General features: G+C 45.2%; 1 protein-coding gene across 2 annotated transcripts in view; it reads right to left on the reverse strand.

Moving 5' to 3' along the window:
- Positions 1 to 22819, reverse strand: part of FGD5 (FYVE, RhoGEF and PH domain containing 5) — a 145909-nt gene that overhangs the window by 83752 nt on the left and 39338 nt on the right. For both annotated transcript variants that reach the window (XM_066597012.1, XM_066597011.1), the window contains exon 3: positions 14755 to 14884. In XM_066597012.1, the coding sequence (XP_066453109.1) occupies positions 14755 to 14884 (130 nt within the window). The remainder of the gene's footprint in view (positions 1 to 14754; positions 14885 to 22819) is intronic.

Below are 22819 nucleotides of genomic sequence, written 5' to 3' on the forward strand. Positions count from 1 at the left end.
TGCAGCTCCATTCATGCAGAGACCTCCGGGATGTTCTCAGTATCAGTGAGGTCCCCAGCAAATGGACCCCCACCAGTTAGAAAGCTATACCCTATTCTGCTGACGAGCGGCCGGCGCATTAGTATCCGATATCTGCGACCCCTTATGACCAGTGTGCAGCAGTGTGACGGAGGGTCTTATCCCAAACTGCAACTTTCTCTATAAGGGGTTTTCTATCATCCGCTGCTATAATGACCCCTGACTGACCCTCGGTCCTGGTCATTAGCCACAGGCACAGATCCTCATGAGACTCATACTAGGAGTCCTCTGGAAACAATTGAGGAGGTTATTTTCTTAGCGAGAAATGAGAATTGTTTTAAGAGAAATGATTTATAAATCTGAGACTGTAACGCATTAACCCTTTCCAATCCAATTTTGAATTCAGGGTTTCCTAAAAGGCTTTCTCTTTTTGCTGTTATACAACGGTGCCATCTGCTGGTTAAAGCCAGTGTGTGTGCGCCAGAGAGGCTCCAACAGCGGAGTGGCTGGCAATAGACGGTAAGAATACACTGTTGTACATCTTCTGACATTAGAGCTGTACAAGCTTCAATCAGAATGTAGGAAGAAGTCAGACAGTGGATTGGAAAGGGTTAAGGGCTCACACAGGCGTATTGTCATAGCGTATCACACACGCCATGTGCAATGCTAAGAGCTTAGATACACCAACTCAGCCAACAATATCACATAAGGTCGGCTTCACACGCAACTTAGCGCAATTGTTTTCAGCTATGAATGATGCTATTTTGCGTGTGTATTAGCGTATTTTACTGTACTTTTTTTCCCCGCAGGACATATTTATTTGCGCGCATCAAACAAGCATAATAATTCAAATGGCTAATTAATTCCATGTGTTCTTTTTCCAGTGGAATTACGCAGTGGTTCACGCATCTCTTTGCGTATTGCGCACACATTCCCCTCCCCCCTCCCCATTGACCTCTATGGGGATCTTAGGTTTGCAAATGCGCAGAAATTTAAAGCATCTTTTTTGCACGGCCAAAAATGTGCTTACAAAATACTCACATGTGAACGAAACTATTGAAATCTATTCACTGTCTATTGCACACGCAAATACGTCCGTGTGAAAGAGTTCTAAGAGCTTAGATGGACAGTATCACACACTACTCCAGTTCAGCAACACAGTCTCCATAGAAACTTTGTAACCAATTTGGTAACATTTCATGATGGGGAAAGTAGTAATGTGTTTTTTCAGACAGTATCATGACGGGGAATCACTGCCAGCGGCTATACTCGCTGATATAAAATACGAGGATGGGTAGAGGCGCCACATCCCTTACCATGCAGACTGCCAAATTGCAATATGAAAAAGCATTGCACAGGTGCAAAATACTGATGAGCAACCAACATACATTGGGTGAGGGGCTGCTTAGTATTGTACTTGCACATAGATAAGACATACAAAGGGTGCCAGACCAACTAACACGTGTAGAGCAGCACGCAGGCTTACAACCTATTAATAACACCATATACGATTCTCACTCCCCCAAATATGTGGTTGGCGTGTGATTGGTTGCTCATCAGTATTTTGCACCTGTACAATGCTCCTTCATATTGGCTGTCTGTATGCTTAGGGGTATAGTTTCTCACCCGCCCTTGTAGTTTGTATCACCAGTATGGGCGCTGGCAGTGATTTTCCTGAATTGGTATGTCCTCTTTCTGCGAGTTATTTCTCATGCTAGTATTATGATAGGATTAGATACAGCAAGTCAGCAGACAGTACCACACATAATAGGATAAGATACATAGTATTAGTAAGACACTTGTGCATATGTGTTATCTGGCTTGTGCTTGAATTGTGGCATCAAAAAGGTACAATTTTGGTGCGTCAAAAATTGCGCCTTTTTGAAGGTTTACACTGGGCCATACCACTATAAAGGGGTTTTCCAGGGAAATACAATTGGTGACCTATCCTCAGGATAGGTCATAAATCGTTGAAAGGCTGGGGTCCACCACTATGGACTTTGGACGATCAGTTAATCAGGTGCCCGCTGCCAGCCGCAACATTGGAAACTACAGCCCCAATTTGTAGTAATCTCCAGAGATTACTTAAAAATGCCGGTAATAACTTTTTCTATGAAGATTTTGAAATACAGAAAAACATTCTGTAAGGACGCCGAGGGCACTCAGAATCCGGTGTATATAACTCCTCCCACATCTGTTCACCTGCGTATATAAGACCCAGACAATGCACCAGATTTATAGACCGTCGCGGAGAACAGCAGTCCTTTATTGCCGTGTGACAGATTATACGACTTCTCTATGGACGGCAAATTTCATTTCTTCCCAGGATGCAAACAATAAATCTACAATGTATGATTAGGAGGAAAAGACAAAGTAAAGGTGCAGTAAGGGCTGTATGGAGCGAGAAAAGACAGATACTGTAAGTACGTCATGTATGCAGCAGCTTAAACAATGGAGCTGGCACGGCCAGGCTGGCATGACGTTAGGGTTATAATGAGGCGGGAACTGGGCACTCCGCACGTCCTCATATCCTCACTGCTGTCTGTGCCAAGTTCTTGGGGGGCCCCACTTCCACCGCTCATATACATGTGAGAAGACGGATATGTCTTAGTGCCCGGCAGATCACATGACATACCGGGCTCTATAGTCAGGAGTGGCTGTAATGGCATGTTGGAGAAGGGAATGCCCAGTCCTGCTGACAGCATCCAGAATTAACCCTTAGAGCAGCAGCCATTGCCTGCCAGCTTCACCCTCTCTGCACAACAGTCATTCTTTTATTCTTGCTGTTACAAATCTCCAAAACGAGTTGCCACCCAGCTTTCCCAGGACCCTGAAAGACAAAATCTGCCTTGTTGTTCAGTGATAAAGGATGAAGCCAATGAGGCCTTCACCCAGTGTTGCCAGAGACAAGGATAAGAGCTGCCTTGATAGTAGAGAATAACCCAATGGTTTATATTTACTGGAGTGCTGCTCATTATTTGGCAAACTCAGTTCTGTAAAACATAACAAACCAATCATTTTTAGACTTGTTAAAAAGTCGAACGTTGATTTGAAGGAATGCTGCCATCCAATAGGTGGCGCTGCAGAGGTATTGTTCCATCTTCCTTATTTGCATAAATTACCCAGAGGAGCTTACATGGCCTTATAAGTCTCCTCATTCACCTCTCAGGTGTCTTCTCACACTCCTTCTGGGTGCTTCCATTGGGGAGAGACAATGCACCCCCCGCAACCCACTCACCCCCTAGGTGTCTCCACACACTTTTGGGGTGCTCTCCTTAAGGAGAGTTGACACCCCTCTTAAACCTAGCTTTGCGACATCTGGCAACCTTTGCTTTGCTACAATACACATATTCATTCTGCTGTATCTGGCAAACATCACATCTACCAATCTTCTCAGGTTTGGTGAAACAGTCCTGGATTTGGGGGTCTGTCCCCCTGCCCCAGGAGGCAGGAAGCATATCCTCAGGGGTAGACATACTGGGTACTGTTGTATCTTGCCTCCACCAGGATTATGGCTGGAGACAGCCTGAGGTAAAGGGAACACCCAAAGGTTCTCATTAGCAGACGGATACACACCCCTCACCGATCTGCCCATAGCTCGGTGGCTGCCATATACACACCTTCAGCGAGCTTCCGAGAGCAGCAGCAGCTCGGTGGAGACATGCAAAGGCTTCACAGAGGGAGGGAGCTCCCTCTGTTGTGTAGTTGCCGGGTTATCAGCTACAGGCGTCCTGCTTTGCCATTCAGGAGCTTAGGCGGTAAATTGGAATCGGTGGCTATCTCTCAGTGGGGATGAACAGCGGGAGCCGGCCTGTGGCTATCAGCAGGGGAAAACAGCCGGGGGTGAACTGCGGGAGGGATGCAAAATAAGGGGACAAAATAATTACAGACTCTTTTTTTTTTCTCTGCATAAAAGAAAACATTACTGAACGGGGGCACGTGGAGGCACTATTACAGGGCAAGGGCAGTATTACTGAGTAAGAACAGAAGGGTACATTATTGAGCTGGGGTATGCAGGGGCACTATTACTGAGCAGGCACTGTTAATATGAAGAGATCACTGAGGGTCACTATTAATGTGAGGGGGTCACTAATGGGTAGCACTGCTGTAAAGGAACACAAAGGCCTTGGTTTAGCATTTAAGGGGCGTGCCCCAAAGTAACAAAATCTGCTGCAGTGCTTTACATGTGATACAATAATTGTCTTTCTTTTCACAGTTCAGAACTTGGAAGGTCACACCTCTAACACTCAGTTCTGCCACATCTGACAAATCCAGCTTTGTCACCTTTGTCACCTGACAAATTCAGACTACCTCTGGACATCACATCCGGATATGAACTCTAATCTGCCCATTGGGAGGGCTGGATCACATATTTTACATGGTCAGGGCCGGATGGCTTTGTCGCTATTTATTGGCTTTTTATTCGCTTTGTATTTACAAATAGTCACAGAGGAATTTACGCCCTATGAGGGTGAAAATAAAACACTTCCCACAGTTGGTGGTGACAGTGCTATTTACGGTCACGTAGAGGGTCACGGCACAGGGAGGAGGCTGTATGATATATGTGCAGAGGGAATGATATTTCTGTTTATCAGTTTCAGACAGGGTGGGGGGCAGACATTAAAAATAGAGCGTCTCTCCACCCTTTCATTGCCAGAAAATGCCATGACAAAGCATGGGCCTGGTCATACGGTATGAGTTTACAATCAGGTGCACCCCTGCCAAGAGGCAACCTAAGCCTATCGCCTCAGGCGGCAATCTGCAGCACCTCAGAGAGGTGGTGCTAGGGTTGTCACCTGGGCAGCAGGTAATTATGGCTGGCATGTACTTTTTACCAGCCATATTAGTGGCCGGTAAAAAATGATTTTCAGCTGCAAGCCTGCCGGGTAGCAACTCGACAAGCATTTAACTCACTCCATAGCTCTGGTCCAGTGGCTGCTGCAATTAAACTATGACCCCTCAAAATGAACCCTGGAGGGGGCTTTTTGCATCAGTGGAGAATATGAGAAATCTGGAGCAGAGATAAAACACTGGCCTGGTGACCCCCTAACACCAATTCAGGGACCATAAAACTTTCCCATCCCTTATCAGTGGACTAATTAAGTATTTACTCCTCTTCTCTGTATTTTTTTAAAGTGCAAATTAATCGCACCATGTCTGTGCCTTTTTATATGCATGTGCATATATATGCATGCCTCTTCAGATCTATTCCATTAAGCCTGAGGAAGAACCCTGCATACGTTTGAAAGCTCGCTATAACATCATGTATTTTTTATCAGCCATTATAGGTATCATATCTACAATACTACTTGGTGTCTCTTACTGAGTGCAATTACACTATGACCCCTAACACCTCTGCAGATGCCAGGCAGTGAGGTCAGTGGTCAAAGTTCGATTAAAGCAGCTGGACTGGAGCTACAGATGGAGTGAATAAAACTCTTTATGGTGTTGGTTTGCTGCCCGGCTGGTGGTCCACCAAGGGGAACACTATTAATACTGGGGTCATTGAGGGAGTCACTATTACTACTGGAGTCATTATTACTACTAGGCCCACTAACCAAGGTCAATATTACTACTGGGATAACAAACAGGGTCACTGTTACTACTGGGGCTACTAACATGGGCACTATAACTACTGTGGCCCCTAATGGGGTCACTATTACATGTGGGACTATTATCACTATTACTATTGGAGACACTAAAAAGGACGCTATTACAACAGGAGCCATTAAGATGTTCACTATTACTACTGGGTCTACTAACAGGGATGACTATTATTATGGAGGACACTAACAGGGTCACTATTACTTTTGAGGCCACTATTACTACTGGGACCACTAATAAGGTCACCATTATTACTGGGGTCACTAACAGGGACACTATGCCTACTAGGGCCATTATGGGGGTCACTACTACTACTGGGACTGCTATGGGGGGTTGCTATGATTACTGGGGCCACTATGCGTTGCACTATTACTACTGAGGCAACTAATGGGATCACTATTACTAATGGGGCCCCTTAGGAGGTCGCTTACTATTGGGACCACTACTGGGGGCAATATTACTATTGGGGTCTCTATTACTCTGTCATTTCACACAAAGTCTCAATGGTTCAAAAATATGTTGGGTATCTTGTGTATTGGCACTTTCAATGCTCTAAAATGAGTGGGGAGTGGAGGGGGTGGGGGGAGGGACCTTATGACACTTCGCCTCAGGCAGCAAAAGGGCTTGGGGACAGTTATCTGTAAGGTCGCTCTCATACTAGCGTTTGCCGGCACATACCGCGCGTTTACCTCCTGCGTAGGAAGCACGCAGCAGTATGCAGTACATTACGTACTGCTGTGTCCTGAATAATCCACATGCACTATCTTGGCGCTTAATAGCATGCATGGAAATACAAGCATGTTGTGTTGGTTACCGCGTATTACGCGCACAAAACCCATGTGTGGTAAAGAACGTTAGTGTGAGTGCGACCTAAGTGTGAAAATTGGGTGACAACCACTATGGCCAACACTGTCCGCCTAGGCATGCAGTAATAAGGGGGCTAGGGATGTATCACAGCACACAGATGAAACGGGGCCCCATAGAAGGGATCAAAACATGCCCCCTTACGATTCTGGGTTAGGATAGAGAGACGTTATCCTTGTTTGCCCCCTCATCTTCTTAATGAACTTGGCACTAACTGCAACCCCCCTCATCTCTACCCCATTTGCTAGGATTGCAGTGCTATCTCTCTCCAGAAGCCCCATAGCGGCATAACTAGGCAGGTTTGCCATTCAGGAAGCTGGGAAAGCTGAGCAAGAATCTCTGCAGGAATGATACATGATTGTATCCTCATCCCATGTAGCATCCAGGAGCTTCCCACCTATTGCTGGGCGAGTCTCATGGCAGACTGCCACTTCCAAGTATCCTTCCCCAGCACAAGAAGACACATTAACCTGGAGGGTAACAGCTTCTTCTAAGAGTCCTGAGAGTGCTGACTGCGGAGCAATAATGTAATAACACAGTGACAGCCGCTGACGGATGGGTCACCGCTCAGACGATGTGATGCACTCTATTATTCATGCCCGGACATGGAGACCCTGCCAGACACACAATCTGCCCCTGAAGGACTCAAGTTATGGCACAAAAGCTAAGAACGCCGAGCTCAAATACAAGCAGCACAGATCAGGGTGTAAAAGTTGGATGTAAGGGGCATTTCCCCAAAAAATCTAAGCCCTGGCGTTGTTGTCTTCGATCACCCATGGGTTGCTATGGTGCAAATGGAGCACCAGCTCCAGGCCCCCTGTTCCCCCTTTGCTCAGGGGGGCCCTTGGATCCTTTTCTTCAGCAGCTGAGGGGGCAGAAAGAGTGGCATTATTCATTATGGGTGCAGGGGAGGGGAATTATGAATAAAAGTGGCAAAAAGGGAGCATTAATAATTATGGGGGCAGAAAAATCACTTATGTGGGCAGGAAAAGGGCATTTTTAATTATGAGGCAGAAAAGACAGCATTATTACTAATGGGGGCAGAAAAGGGGGCTCCTTTACTCTGTGGAGGGCAATAAAAGCAGCACTTACCGCACAGGGCCTAATTACTATCTAGGGTAATATGGATCATGTAAAGGCATAGATACCATAGGGATGGTGATGTAAAAGCAAGGAGTCAAATATTTCTGTGTGCCAAATTCTGCAGAGACAAGTTATGGCCGGGAGGAGTCATTGTGATGGTCTGGGCACGGATAGAGGAGAAAAGGAAGATAGAATAACCCCAATCAGAGACAAGGCCACCTGTTTTCAGTGGAGGCAACAGCATTGTAATTAATGTCACTATGTAGAGATGGTAACTGACTATTATTTAGAGATATACTATTACTACAAAGGGGTCAATAGCGAGCAATATTACTGTGAGGGGATACAAATGGCATGGCATAGTGTAAAAGTGGAGTGGCCTAAAAATTTGGCATAGCATGCTATATTTGGCATAGCATGCTTTACTCCCCTAGCAAACATTAACATGGGGGAACAGGACATGACGGGGTCCCATCATAATCGACTGTTCTTTACCGTAGGCACCTCTTACCTTACTCAGCTTTCCTAGTATCCTGAGTAGCAAATCCACCTAGAAATGAAACTATATGGAAGTAGAAGATGCATAATCGTATAAGCTCCTGCTGCATCATCACTGTATAGACAGTACACACAATTACAGCAAGATTCCAATAATCTAGCATACAGTTATCCAGAAAAATTGATAATCTGGCGCTGATCTGGAAGAAGCATGTACATTCTTTGAAAAAAAAATGTTGTCCTTTTGCTGCAAAACTCGGCATGCAGTTACATCTCAGGTAGATATGCGAATGAGTAGAGTTGTGACGTGATTAGATGAACTTGATGCACCCTGTGCAATAGTAGTAAATCAATGCTGAGGAAGGATTCTGAGAGGATCTGAAAGCTTACAATAAGATTATCTATTTTTGGTAGCCACTAAAAGGTATCATATCTACAGGATTACTTGGTTTCTCTTACTGAGAACAATTACATTAGGCTAAAGTATTACATGCTGCTCTGATTGGCTAGCGATGCTCACATCAGCAGCACTGGAAAATGGCTAGGGATATACTTAGCCTTTCTGCTGCCTGAGGCAAACAGCAAAATAGCGCCCCCCCCCCCCCCCCCGCCAAAAAATAAATAAAATGCATTATTTGCAATAAATGCTATCCATAACTACACTCTTTGTTTAAAAAAAACAACAAAAACACTCCATCCTCTAGAAGAGTTTGTTGTCCTACTGCAAAACCCGGCATGCAGTTACATCTCAGGCAGATATGCAAATGATTAGAGTTGTGGTGTGATTAGATGAATGATCTTGCCACCTTAAGCCCTAAAAGTGGTTCCCCCTTGGCCTATAAAAGTCTCTCAGAGGCTCCTTGTGTGTAGTGACCTCTTCTTCCACTTGTGTAGAGCTTGTTGGCCACTAGACACCTCTACGACACAGAGAAGAGATGTCACCCCGTTACCAGAGTCTGAGAGGGGCGCATTATTGGGATGTGAGACACTGGATCGTCGTATTGATGAATTGCCCCCACCGGGCTGCTCTGACCAGACTGCTTGTAGGTGTTGGGACTAGTGGATGTGTGAGGGCACACAAGGTGACCGACTCAGGTCCCCTTGACAGACCACCAGTAGAGAGGATCTTCTGATCGTTTGACAATCAACAGCAGCTCCAACTATTTTGTTGTCCGCCATCCAGAGACAGGTGGCGCCATCGGTATACCCCTGTGTCTTTTGAAACTATTTCCAGGCAGTTGGCTTAAAGACATTAGGTGCCACGGCGCTCGTTACGTGTGATGCCTTTGACACCCACCCACCATCGCCTCCGACTGTAGTGGTGTCATGAACGACCAAACTGAACAGCTACAGACTGGAACCGGGTTGTCTTCAGTGACTAATCTAAGTTGATTTGGGGCACTGATGACAGCCCTGTTCGTGTCTGGAGACCTCGGGGTGAGCGCGTTAATCCTGCCTTTGCTGTGTAGCGGCACACTGTTCCCACTTCTGATGTGATGGTCTGGGGGGCATCGCATACAACAGTTGGTGACCCCTAGTAGTGTTACCAGGGACAATGACACCTCAGCGATATGTTCAGGACATCCTGCAACTACATGTGATGCTTCTCATGGCTTCTAAGAGGCATTTTCTTTCAGGATAAAACTCTGCCACATATACAAGGGGGTCACAGGAACGTCTCCACAACATTGCTACACTTCCGTGGCTGCTCAGTCGCCAGATTTATTGCCAATAGAATATGTATGGGACCATCTAAAATGCCACCTTTGACAGCCCAAGAGTCTGTATGATCTAGAGGCTCAGCAAATGTAGAGCGATATGCCGCAACATACCATAGGGAACCTGTATGCCTCCATGCCTGCCTCTATCACATCTTGTATCCAAACTAGAGGCAGTACAACAGGGTACTAGAGCCTCCATGCCCGCCTATATCACATCTTGTATCCAAGCTAGAGGCAGTACAACAGGGTATTAGAGCCTTCATGCCCGCTTATATCACATCTTATATCCAAGCTAGAGGTGGCCTAACAGAGTACTAAAGCCTCCATGCCCACCTCTATCACATCTTGTATCCAAGCAAGAGGCGGTACAACATCGTAGTAGAGCCTGCATGCCCACCCGTATCACATCTTGTATCCAAGCTAGAGGTGGTACAGCAGGGAACTAGAGCCTCCATGCCCACCCGTATCACATCTTGTATCCAAGCTAGAGGCGGTTTTGACAATAAATGACCCTTTGTCTCTTGTATTGTAATCACTTACTCATAACAATGTCACAATCCCACATAGAAAGTTTCATTCCATTCTGGCAACTTCTAGGGAAGGGATGTTACTGACAAGGGGTGTAGATGCATCTGAGTTGAATGCAGATTTTACAAAGGATTAAATCTGCAGTAAATTATCAGCAAATCCGTGACATAACAAGCATGCTGGAGATGTGGAAGTCCACGGTGCGTCCTCAAATCCACAATGGGGAAAAAAATCACTGCTCGTAGACAAGAATTTGAAAACTCCATTTGCGTGCGCTGTACTATCATACTATCATCAATACTACTATACATCCACATCATAGGATGTATAGTAGTAGGAAGTGAGTTTTATATGCTTTTTAATGACCATCTGTCATTCCGGCATCTTGCAAAGTTCAATTAAAAGGGTTGTCTAGTCAAACTACTAACGACCACTTGTCTTAATGTATGTGTGTGAGTGCTTCTCATGCTCCGCCCCTGCTGATGTCCTTGCTCCGCCCCCTTGTGACGGCATCGCAGGTTCTACAACATAAATAAAACACAGAGTCTGACCGAAAGAAGAACAACACAGTTAGGGCTCTTGGAAGGGGAGGATAAAAATAACAAAATGAGAATACAACTAAGCCATTATTATCTCAGAAGACACAACTCAGCGGTCCTGACAGAAGACAACAACCTACCACCACCACAGAGATCCGGTGGGCTAAAGAAATGGTCTCCAGCCTTTTTTGTACCAGGGACCGGCTTCAAGCACGACCATTTTTCCATGGCAGGGCAGGGGCGGGGTTTGTGGCTTCAGTATTAATGCTATTACTACTGGGGACGATATAGGGGACACTATTACTAATAGTGACACCCCACAGCAGCCCCTAGTAGTAATAGTGACACCCCACAGCAGCCCCTAGTAGTAATAGTGACATCCCACAGCAGCCCCCTGTAGTAATAGTGACATCCCACAGCGGCCCCCGCTAGTAATAGTGACATTCCACAGCGGGCCCCAGTAGTAATAGTGACATCCCACAGTGGCCCCCAGTAGTAATAATGACCTCCTACAGCGGCCCCCAGCAGTGATAGTGCCCCCCTGAGACCCATAGCCTTACCCCCTACACCTCGTGTCAGCGCCGCTGCTCTTCTGCCCGGCACGCCGCTAGCAGCGATGATCCCGGTGCACACTGTGACGTTAGTGTGCTGCCGGACGCCTCCTCTCCTGCTCTCACAGAACCAAGTAGTAGAAGATGTCAGGGGAGGGGGAAGGAGGATGCCGGCTGCCCACTGACGTGACAGTGTGGCCAGGATCAGTGCCGCTAGTATCGCTGCTTAGTGAATACCGGCAGGGGAGCCGCGGCCCCTGCCTGTAGTTGCCACTAACGGGGAGAGCAGCCGAAAGCGGCACCGCGGACCGGCAAGAAACCCCCAACAGCCCGATCCTGGTCCGTGGACCGGTGGTTGGGGACCCCTGGGCTAAAGGACCTGTGGTGATGTCACTGTTGTGGGAGGAGCCAATTTGTGTGTGTGTGATGTGTGGGGTGTAGTAGAGCTGTGTGTGTGCATGTACCATGTAGCAGAGCTGTGTGGCACATTGCACCATCAGAAGCACTGGTACTATGATTTCCTACACAACTCAGCAGTCCTGACAGAACACATTGACCTACGGCCCCCTGCAGACGGGCGGAAATTCCGCGGCAGGATTTCCCGCAGAATTTTTGCCTGTGCCCGCCTGCATAGGATTGCATTACAAAACGCAATCGTATGCAAACGGCCGCAATTTGTCCGTGAGAAAACACACGCAGAAAACAAATCGCAGCATGTTCTATTTCTGTGAGGGTCTCGTAGAGGACAGCACAGAAATGTCAGTAGTGACAGGCCGGCTCCGCTCTGGCCAGCTGGCACATAGCAGAGATGGAAGACGCAAGGAGCAGGTGAGCCGCAGGTCTCTGCAGAGGGCACGGGTCCGCATCCCGCTGCAAGAATTCTCGCAGCAGGATCCGACCTTGCTGTCTGCAGGTAGCCTACCACAGAGATCCGGTGGGCTGAAGCACCTGCGGTGATGTCACTGCTGTGGGAGGAGCCAAGATGTGTTTGTCTTTTGTGGTGATCAAGCTACTGTGTGTGTGATGTGCCACCAGAAACACTAGGACTATAATGTCCTAATAATTACTAGTTGTAAACTATACATGACCTATCCTTAGGATAGGTCATTGATAATAAATCAGCAGGGTTCAGTCATCCAGGACCTCAATGGAGGGCATTCGCAAGGAATCCACAGCAAAATAGAGTATACTGCAATTTTTCAATCACTTGAGGAATATGCAATGAGTGTGTGTAAAAAAGTGAATCTACATGCTTTTCAATGCCCACATTTTTCCGCGGATCCTCCGCAGAGACACCGATCGTGGATTCCGCATTTGGAATCTGCTAGTGTGAACCTGGCCTTAGGCTGCTCTCACACATATGTTCAGAAAACACTGCGTCTGAAACTGCAGTGTTTTACCGCGATTTCAGGTGGCGTTTTTTTGAGCACGTTACAGAATTTGACAGCGTTTTTTAATGCAGCCCATCATTGTGATGAGTGATGAGGTGCATTAAAAAGTGCTAAAATGCACAAAAATAGAGCAGACAGCGCTCAAAAATCACGGCTAATATATAATAGGGCATATGTATTATACCCTGTATGCTAGATTTCTGGCATACATGATGAAAGTCACAATTTCAGCACACACCAAAATTACATCTTTTTGGGCTTTTACACCAGGCTCCTAGTGTAAGCGGGTGTGACTGCCCAAAGCCCATTAGATTTACTTTCATTTACACCAGAAACCGGCATAAATTATAGCTGAAACCTATTTGAGCTCAAGGCTGTCGCTGGTTTCGTCCGACACATGGAGGTGTCGCCAGATGCAACAAAGTATTAAGAGGTGCAAGTGTATTAGATATATTTGTTGCAATCAGTCGGGCACAAAGTTTACATAATCCAGTGTATGAAATGTTGGTTCAGTAAACACATCTAGTTACACATCTAGTTACATATTTACACATCTCTAGACGTAGTCACACTTGTTTACAAATACACACATGATATGTACTATACACAATTCTGCAATATTAGGATAAAGGCGCAGTGTGCCCACTGCCAGTGATAAGAGACATCTCCATCAATGAGATTCTCTGTTTTCTGGCTCTTTGAGTAGCAAGAAGAGGATGTGCAGCTGGAGGAAGGGGGTGAGGGGCGCATCTGCCGAAGAGATAGTAGCTGGGTGAGTGCAGTGCTGCAGCTATAAGGGTGCAGAGGTCACACCCCAGGCACCCGTGCCTCATCACAGAATGGTGGTTTGTGGTTTAAACAAGTAAAGATAGGGGAAATCTGACACTTCCAGTGTGTTTCTAAGTGAATTCTAGCCAAGACTGATAAATCACATGACCCCCTTCCTGTTTAAAAAACCTGAGCTGAATTCAATATGGAGGAGTTCAAAATGGCATCTCAGCCAAAAAATGCAGCCTCCCTTCCGATTAATACTTTTACACATTGGAAGTCAATTTTCTCATTATTATACCAGCTGTATCCAGACTTTTGCCTCATCCTGTTTGTCTATCTATCTATCTATCTACCTACCGTATATTGCAGTTTGAGAGTTCTCTTGGTAATTGATCAGTAATATGCATACAGGACTCATTGACCACACAGACCATACCCATAGTGTGAAGCTATTGGCTGTATTCATACTGTATACAGTCAGAACCAGGCTGATAACAGGGATCAGTAGACTGTATTTAATTCTACTATAAATGAAGTCCCAGTAAGATGAGGGGGTTTTCGTTCCCACTAATGACACTTCTCTATTAACAGCACTGATGTTAGATGTCTGATCGCTGGGGATCCAACTGCGAGGACCACCAGTGGTCCTTACATCTGGGCACTGTCAGTTCCTCATGTGAAAGGAGTGGCAGTGTGCATGCCTGACCACTGCTCCATTAACATGGAGAACTGGGGGTACGCAGATGTCGGGATCGCTGGCTATCCTGGCAGTCGGATCTTCAGCAGCCATTTATCTCCTATCCTATGAAGAGGGGATAAATGTCATTAGTGGGAAACCCCTTCACATGTCCCATGATGGCAAGAATGTTCATAAGGCAAATGGCCGTGCTTTGGGCGACCACATATATGTAGCATCAAACAACATCATTGTCAGTAGCATATCTCCTCTGGTAAAGAGCGATGAAATAGTATGAGGGGCGAACAATCACATAAACGATCGTTCATCCCTCATACATCCTGAATCGGCCAGACACACGGTCGCTAATTTTGCTGATCAGCGCTCTTTACATTGCTCTGATCAAGCCATCTAAAATGACCCTTAGATGTGCTGTATAACCAGGACAAGTGGCAGTAAATACTGACATAAATCACAGGCGGGATCCCCAACCAGTATGACTGACATTACCTTCTGTACACCTCCGTTTCCTCCAGAGCTGGACTCCTCATCTTCAGAGCTTTTCTGATCCTCATCAGATGTGATGTCCTCTATGTGGTTCATGGGGATGGGACAGACTTTGTAGGGCTCCGTGTAGGCGCTGCATATAGAGAGAAGATGTGTCAAAGATGAAAAACAAAACTCGAACCACCCCCAATCCTATATCTAGAACAGGAAACTATTCCATTGTTCAGTTGTCTGCATGCAGAAACTAAAAGACGAACAACAAGTGAACAAGTTATCGGTTATGGTTCCTCAGTCGCTGTATGTATTTACACTAAACGAAAATAGTGCAGATTGTCGCCGGGTTGCGAGAATCTGAATGATAATCGTTCAGTGTAAAAGCACCTTTATACTGGTATCCTATATAAAATAGCAATAGCATGCTTGCATAGGAAAGCATAGATGTGCTACATGATGGCACACGAGTCCCTGGGGGGCCCGCAACATGGATTTCAATTTTGTGTTGAAATAATACCCAATTGCATAGTTGAAGACTAACATGGGAGAAGCATAAATCTGCTTTTTATGTTCCTCTATGTCCCATTGGCTGCTGCTATGATTGAAGTAAGGGCTCCTGCACACTTGCGTTTTTCTTGCACGTTTTTTTCACGCAATATCGCTGCATTTTTTTACGAGATCATCAATGGGACTTTCTCATGTTAAAAACGCATCGCACAAAAATCGCAAAGCACCAACGTTTTTAACATTAGAAAGTCCCATTGACAATTGCATGAAAAAAACGTGCAAAAAAAACGCTAGTGTGCGGGAGCCCTAAGGAAAGTGTACTGGAAGTGGCCTTGTATTGCTACGATACATGCATTGAGCCATTCGACAGTGCAGCCCAGGGCTGACGCTATCATTGCGGGTCCGTGCTGGTGAATGGTGAAGCACTACTTCAGTGCAGATACAAAGTACTATGAAATTAAATGAAAAAAAAATTGGAAAAGAAACCAAACCCCTTCCAAGCCTTTTCCCCACCTTCCTAATTACTTCTAACCTTCAAATCTGTAGCAGATCCGCAAATGCATTTAAATGTATTTGCGGATCGTTGCGGATCCGCGACTCCCATAGACTTCAATGGAGCAACGTCCACGTGGAATTCGTGATGAAAATGGAGCATGCTGCCATTTTAAATCCGCGCGGATGGTAAAAAAATACCATAAAATCAAATCTGCGGACCTAAAATCAATTGCGGAAGCTCCATTCATTTCTATGGGCGGCGAATCAGCGCGAATTTTCGCAGCTCAAATCCGCACGGACTCCGCAAATAAAATCCGCCCGTGGACATTGGGCCTAACAGTGCGGGGGATGTTTTCATTGCGCACCATTGGTCCTCTGAAACCTGTGGATAGACATTATGACAAACTGCTATGGTTCTAAAGGCCAAATAAGGTTCAACGCGCTACTAGATGGGAGTCTAATAAAGGGGCCGTTCAGTGTACTTTGTTTTTCAATTCCTCACCACTTCTCTGCTAGCTACAGTGAATTAATATATTTCTATGTATTTCAAGAGGTTGAAATTCTGTATAGACCTAATATTCATCACGGCTTATAGATTGTTACAAGTGTATCTAGTCTAGCCATGCCTCAAAACTGCCTGGATTCCAGACTGATAAGTTGTAACAAACTATCAGGACTGGGGAGAGATGTACCATATGCCGCTCATGAGTTTACATCACAGAGACGTGGTGGTGCTTCTTCAATGAAGGTGGCTCAGTGGTTAGCACTGTTGCCTTGCAGTGCTGGGGTCCTAGGTTCAAACATCATCAAGAGAAGGAGGCGCAGTAGCAGTAGGAGGAGAATAAGATGATCTACTTCTCTTTTTCCTTCAGAGAAGGAAGAAGCGGGAGAAGAAAGAAGTGTGGTGGCTCAGTAGTTAGCGCTGTTGCCTTGCAGTGCTGGAGTTCAAGGTTCAAATCTGACTAAGGGCAGCATCTGGATGGAATTTTTCAAAGTCAATGTTGTCCTTGATGAGATTTGATCCTAGGACCCTCCCTGAGGTGTTACACCTGTCAAATTGTGATGTAGGTGTCCTAAAGGGAGCAGAAACTCCTCCTCATGTCTAGCAAGATGCACAAAAAAATGGATGTGTTTTAAATGCTGGAAACTAAATGGAGAGCATTTTATTATTTTTTTTATTTTTTTTTTTAACGGATCCATTTTATAAATCCGTAAAAAAAAACTGAGTGAATGCCTTCCTTTTCACTTCCGTTTTGCTGCTTTCCGTTTCTAGTAAGACCGGATCAGTAAAAAAAACATTTGTGTGACCGTAGCTTTAAGAAAGGTTTTCAGCCCCTGGAAGTAAATATACAGTCGTGTACAGTAATGAGCGTATGTGGCAGCAGCGGAACGGAGATGCAGTGCGGCTGATAGCATTGTCTCAACCTGAGCCGCCACCTCCTCAGTTTGGGTAGTAAATCTCATTGATGATCGCCTGTAGACAGGCTTCACACTGAGCAGCGCTCTTCGACATGGATGCCATATTTAACACATTACGGTGTAATACCGCAAGCCGGGTCACATGACCTAATAATTACACGCAGAGTTTCGGGACATAGTGGCTGCTGCTGGTGCTAACACAATTAAATCCTCGTCTCAGAAGATGGAAGGACACATTACAGTCACACAAGTGGGGAGAATAATTCTATCAGGACGCTTCTGTCTGCCATCGAAGAAATAGAAATAAATAGAAATGATATAAGGAAGCGAATGAAACAGCGCGAGCGAACCGCCATCCGGGCCGCAATCCATAATCTTATTATTGAGGGGATAGAGAAAATTGCCCCCCTGGGGCATTGGCTGATTTACCGACAGACATGTGTATTGTGAAAAATACCTTCCAATTAGAACATGGTGTCCACGGGTGTCGGGGTCTTATCATGGGGGAGGGGTAATTTACGGCATCGTCTTCATTTTTACCAGGTAAGGGGGGGCCTGCAGCTTTATGTCGATGGAGGAAGTTGCCAACATATTGGAAATGATTCCCAGAAATATTGACATTTCTGAACGCACTTACTGGTTTATTGGTTGGCTTGTTTCATTCAAAATTTGTATCTAAGCTTATGATGGGTGATACAGTTGCAGGGAACGAAACTACATTTCCCATCATGTTATTAAATAATCTTCAGTGAACTAATAAACTGATGTACGATATCTACGCCTATCATGTGTGATACTGACCCCTGAACTGCTGTATGTAAGCCCATCATATGAGATACTGGCTCTTGAGTTGTGTGATACTGCCTGCTGAGTTATATATCTAAGCCTATCCAGTGTGATACTGTCTGCCAAAGTGTGTATCTAAGCTTCCCAAGTTTGATACTGTCTGCTTAGCTATATACTGAAACCTATCATTTATGATACTGTCTGCTAAGCAGTGTATCTAAGCCTACCCTGTGTGACATTGTCTGCTGAGCTACTGTATCTAAGCTTGTCATGTGTGATACTGTCTGTTGAGCTGAGTATCTAAGATTATCCTATGTGATATTGTCTGCTGAGCTGCAGTATCTAATCCTATCGTGTGATACTGTCTACTGAGAAGTGTATCTAAATATATCTTATGTGGTATTTGTAGAGCAGCTGTATCTAATCTTATGGCGTGATATTATTTGTAGAGCAGCTGTATCTAATCTTATGGTGTGATACTATCTGCGGAGCGGCTGCACATTCACCTGCATGCGGCGATAGTATACTTCGTGTACAGACTTTCAGTTCCCCCATTATCCGCCTATAGGTCGTGCAGGAAGAGGTTAATAATTTGGCCAGTTGTTGGGCAGCGGTGTCAGCTAGGATGGAGGCGCCTGGAGCTACGCTCTCCATGGACAGTTTCATCCCCTGATAGTCCTGCTGCTTGTAGTAATGATATGGCTGAGTGATGGCAGATTGGAGCTGGAGGGCGTAACGAAGCAGAGAGATACGAAACAGCAAGCCAAGAACGCACCAGGGAGCCGAGTCATCAGAGCGTCCAGAATGGCGCGCCAGTCGAAATTTATACCAGCTGCATACCAGCACCCTGTAACCAGGAAAGCCATCCAGGAAAACAATACCAGCACCCTGTATACAGTATACCAGCACCCAGATAATCTATACCAGCACCCAAAAAATGTATACCAGCCCTCTGTCTATAGTATACCAGCACTATACAGCATACCTACACATATAATATACCAGCACCCAGATAACGTATATCATCACTTGTATATTGTATACCAGCACCCTGTTTACAGTACACCAGCACACTGATATAGTATACCAGCACTATACAGCATACCTACACATATAATATACCAGCACCCAGATAACGTATATCATCACTTGTATATTGTATACCAGCACCCTGTTTACAGTACACCAGCACACTGATATAGTATACCAGCAGCCAGATAATGTATACTAGCACCCTATAAACAATACACCCATACTCAAATAATCTATACCAGCCCCCTGTAAACAGTATAACAGCACAAAATTTTTTGACTTTTAGAAGTTTGGAAGTGGATATGAAGTGACAACATGGAAGGGGAGAGAGCCATATTGTGAGCTGCAACCTATGCTATATGCTTCCAGACCTACCAGAGGAAAAGTCAAACTTCACCTGCCAGAAATGAAAGCCTGTGTCTCTAGAGGAGGAAAAGATACAAAGTCTTCAGGAGAGAATAGCAATATTGAAACTCATTAAGGAAGATGAGGATTTCCTTGACAGAGCAGACGTACATCTTCAGAACATGGAAGGAAAGAAGTTTTCGCTGTATCTGCAAAGCATAGGAATGGAAGCATGTGACCCAAAGAAACAGGAGGATCAGGAACAGGTACCAGGCTCTAACGCAAGAGAACAATGAAGAGGTAAACCAAGAAATGACTTTGCCCACAAAGAACAGTCTAGTAAGCATACAGAATCTTCTTGGATGGAGAAAAAGTGTTGTGAAGTTGAAAAGGAAAGTAATGGTTGTGGGGGATTCCCTATTACAGAGGCCGTGTCTGCAGACCTGACATAACCTCCGTGAGGTGTGCTGTCTTCCAAGTGCACAAATCAAAGATGTGTCTGATAGGCTATCAAGACTCTTCAGTTCTACAGACCACTACCTATTCCTACTGATACACGTAGGGACACATCACACTGCAAAAAATGACCTTACAACTATCTGCAGACACTTGGAAGATCTCGGCAGGAAAGTGAAGGAACTAGGAGGACAGGTGGTCTTCTCATCCATCATCCTGGAACAGGATTCTAGAGGTTAGCAACTGGCTACGTCGATGGTGCTGTCAGCAAAGATTTGGATTCCTAGACCATGGACTGTATAAAGGCCCATTTAGATGGGACGAATGTCAGGCAAACAATGCCCGACACTTGTCCCCGCACATGCTAGCTCTCATGCTGCTGCACGGAAGCTAGTATCGCTGGCTCACAGCGGGGCGGCTGGAGATTACTCTGTGAGCGAGCCAGTGATACTAGCTCCCATGCAACAGCACAGGAGCGAGTGTATGCAGGGACAAGTGTCGGACATTGTTTGCCTGACATTCGTCCCGTCTAAATAGGCCTTTACCTATATGATGGATCTCTTGCTAGAGACGGGTTGGATCTTACAAAGACAGTAAAGCATATATTTGGCAGACGCCTTGCTACACTTATGAGGAGAGCTTTAAACTAGAACAACATGGGAAGGAAAGTGAAAGGCCAGGCAAAAATATACAGCTAACGAATACAAGTGAGAACCTTGGTATTGGAAGTGGAAAGAAAGACCAAAGACAAAAAAATCAGTAGGAAAGTTGAGGAGCAAGAGACACCGAACACAAACTACAATGTTTCTACACAAATGCACAGAGCATAGGAAACAAACAAGAAGAACTGGAGCTCCTAACACAGGAAGAGAAATATGATGTCATAGGTATCACGGAAACTTGGTGGATGATACACATGATTGGAATACAAGGCTTGGAGGATAAAACTTAATTATAAGAGACTCCACAGAGATTCAAGCTTCAGAGCATGGTAGCTCTGTAAAAACTGGGTAAGAATACAAGGAGAGAACAACTGCAAGGACACCATTGTAGGCATTTACTATAGGCCACCTGATCAAGCACAATATATGGATGAACTGGTTAGATTACAGCACAGCGCAGGCCCCCACAGGTGTGGGCTGATTGAGCTAGCTGGGTGTGGATTTCTCTAGTCGGCCAGTCCCCTAGGTCTCATTCCCCTGTGTGTTGGGTGCCTGTGTCTCCAGAGGCCTCTCTTTGTTGGGATCTGTTGTTTTACATGGGTTTCAAGGAGTGCAGCCCCACAGGTGCTGGTTGATTTAGCTGGCTGGGTGTGGATTTCTCCAGCCAATCGCCACGGGTCTGCTGCTCATATATACCAGCTTCTCTGCTAGAGGCTGCTGGTCTTTCTTTTGTTCAGTGTATTGAAAGAAGCAGCACAGGTAATTGTTAAACCTCTCACCGTAATCTTTGAAAACTGCTGGAGAACAGGAGAAGTCCCAGAAGATTGGAAAAGAGCAAATGTTGTCCTTATCTTCAAAAAAGGGAAGAAGGTGGACCCAGGAAACTAAAGGCCTGTGAGTCTGATTTCTATACCAAGAAAGATCTTTGAACAAATTATTAAACAGCATGTATGGAGTAAATAACCAGAGCCAGCATGGGTCTATAACAAGCAAGTCATGCCAGACGAATCTAATTTCTTTCTATGACAGAATCACCGACTGGGTTGATCAGGGAAATGCAGTAGATACAGTATATCTTGACTTTAATAAAACATTTAACAAAGTATCTCATACCATACTTATTAAAAAAAACATTACCAAAAATGAGATCGACAAGGCAACTGGTGGATTCACAACTGGCTGAGTGATCTACTAAAAGAGTGGACATTAATGGTTACACATTCAAGTGGAAGAATTTCTCAAGTGGGGTACCACAAGGCTCTGTCCTGGGGCCAGTGCTGTTCAACATTTTTATAAATGATCTGGAGGGGGGAATCGAGGGGAAACTGCTGAAATTTGCAGACACAAAGCTAGGAGGGATAGCTAACACTAGAGAGCATTCAAAAAATTCTGGACAAAGGAACAGTAGGCGGTGACTAACAGAATGGTATTTAACAAGGAGAAATGCAAAGTCCTACATCTGGGCAAGAAAAATTAAAAAAGCACATACAGAATGGAAGACATTGGGCTAAGCAGCAGCACCTGTGAAAGAGACTTGGGTTTACTAATAGATCATAGACTGAATATAAGTCAACAGTGTGATGCAGTTGCAAAAAAAGGCAAACACAATTCTGGCATGTATTAAGAGAAGCATAGAGCTTAGATCATGTGTGGTAATTATCCCCTCTACTCTTTTAAGGCCTATTTAGACACAACGATTATCGCTCAAAAGATGTCTTTTGAGTGATAATCGTTGTGTCATTTACAGCGCAAGATGAGCGATCTTGCAGAAAGATGAGAGTATGCAGAAAGCAAGCAGGGTGTCCCCGCTTGTCTTCTGCATCCAGCTTTTTACCGTTCCGAGCGCTAGGCTGTTCTACAGCTGAGCGCTTGGAGCAGAGGATGCAGAAGACAAGCGGGGACAAGCGTGTTTTCTGCACGGAGCGCCCGGCTGTTATACAGCCGAGCGCTCCGTGCGGGGTATGGAGAACAGAGCTGGACCGCTCTGTTACTCATATCCAGCCTGTCATCAGGGAGTTGGATACAGCTGAAACAATAGTATCAGCTGTATCCCGCTGTGAATCCCTGATAAGGCTCATTGTTGTCTTTCAGCACCCTGAAAGACAGCGATGAGCCACGGCTTAACAAAAACTGCACGATGTCACTGCAGTTACACACGATTATCGCTCAAAACACGGCTTTTTAGCGAATTTTGAGTGATAATCGTTGCGTCTAAATGGGCCTTAATTCAGTTGTCATCTGGAATACCAGTGAATGTATACCAGCACACAGATAATGTATACCGTCATCATGTATACAGAATACTTGCACCCATATAATGTATACTAGCAAATTGTATACAGAATACCAGCACCCTGTTTACAGTATACCAC

This window comes from Eleutherodactylus coqui, chromosome 3 (assembly GCF_035609145.1).
Source record: "Eleutherodactylus coqui strain aEleCoq1 chromosome 3, aEleCoq1.hap1, whole genome shotgun sequence".
In the NCBI taxonomy this organism is placed as follows: domain Eukaryota; kingdom Metazoa; phylum Chordata; class Amphibia; order Anura; family Eleutherodactylidae; genus Eleutherodactylus; species Eleutherodactylus coqui.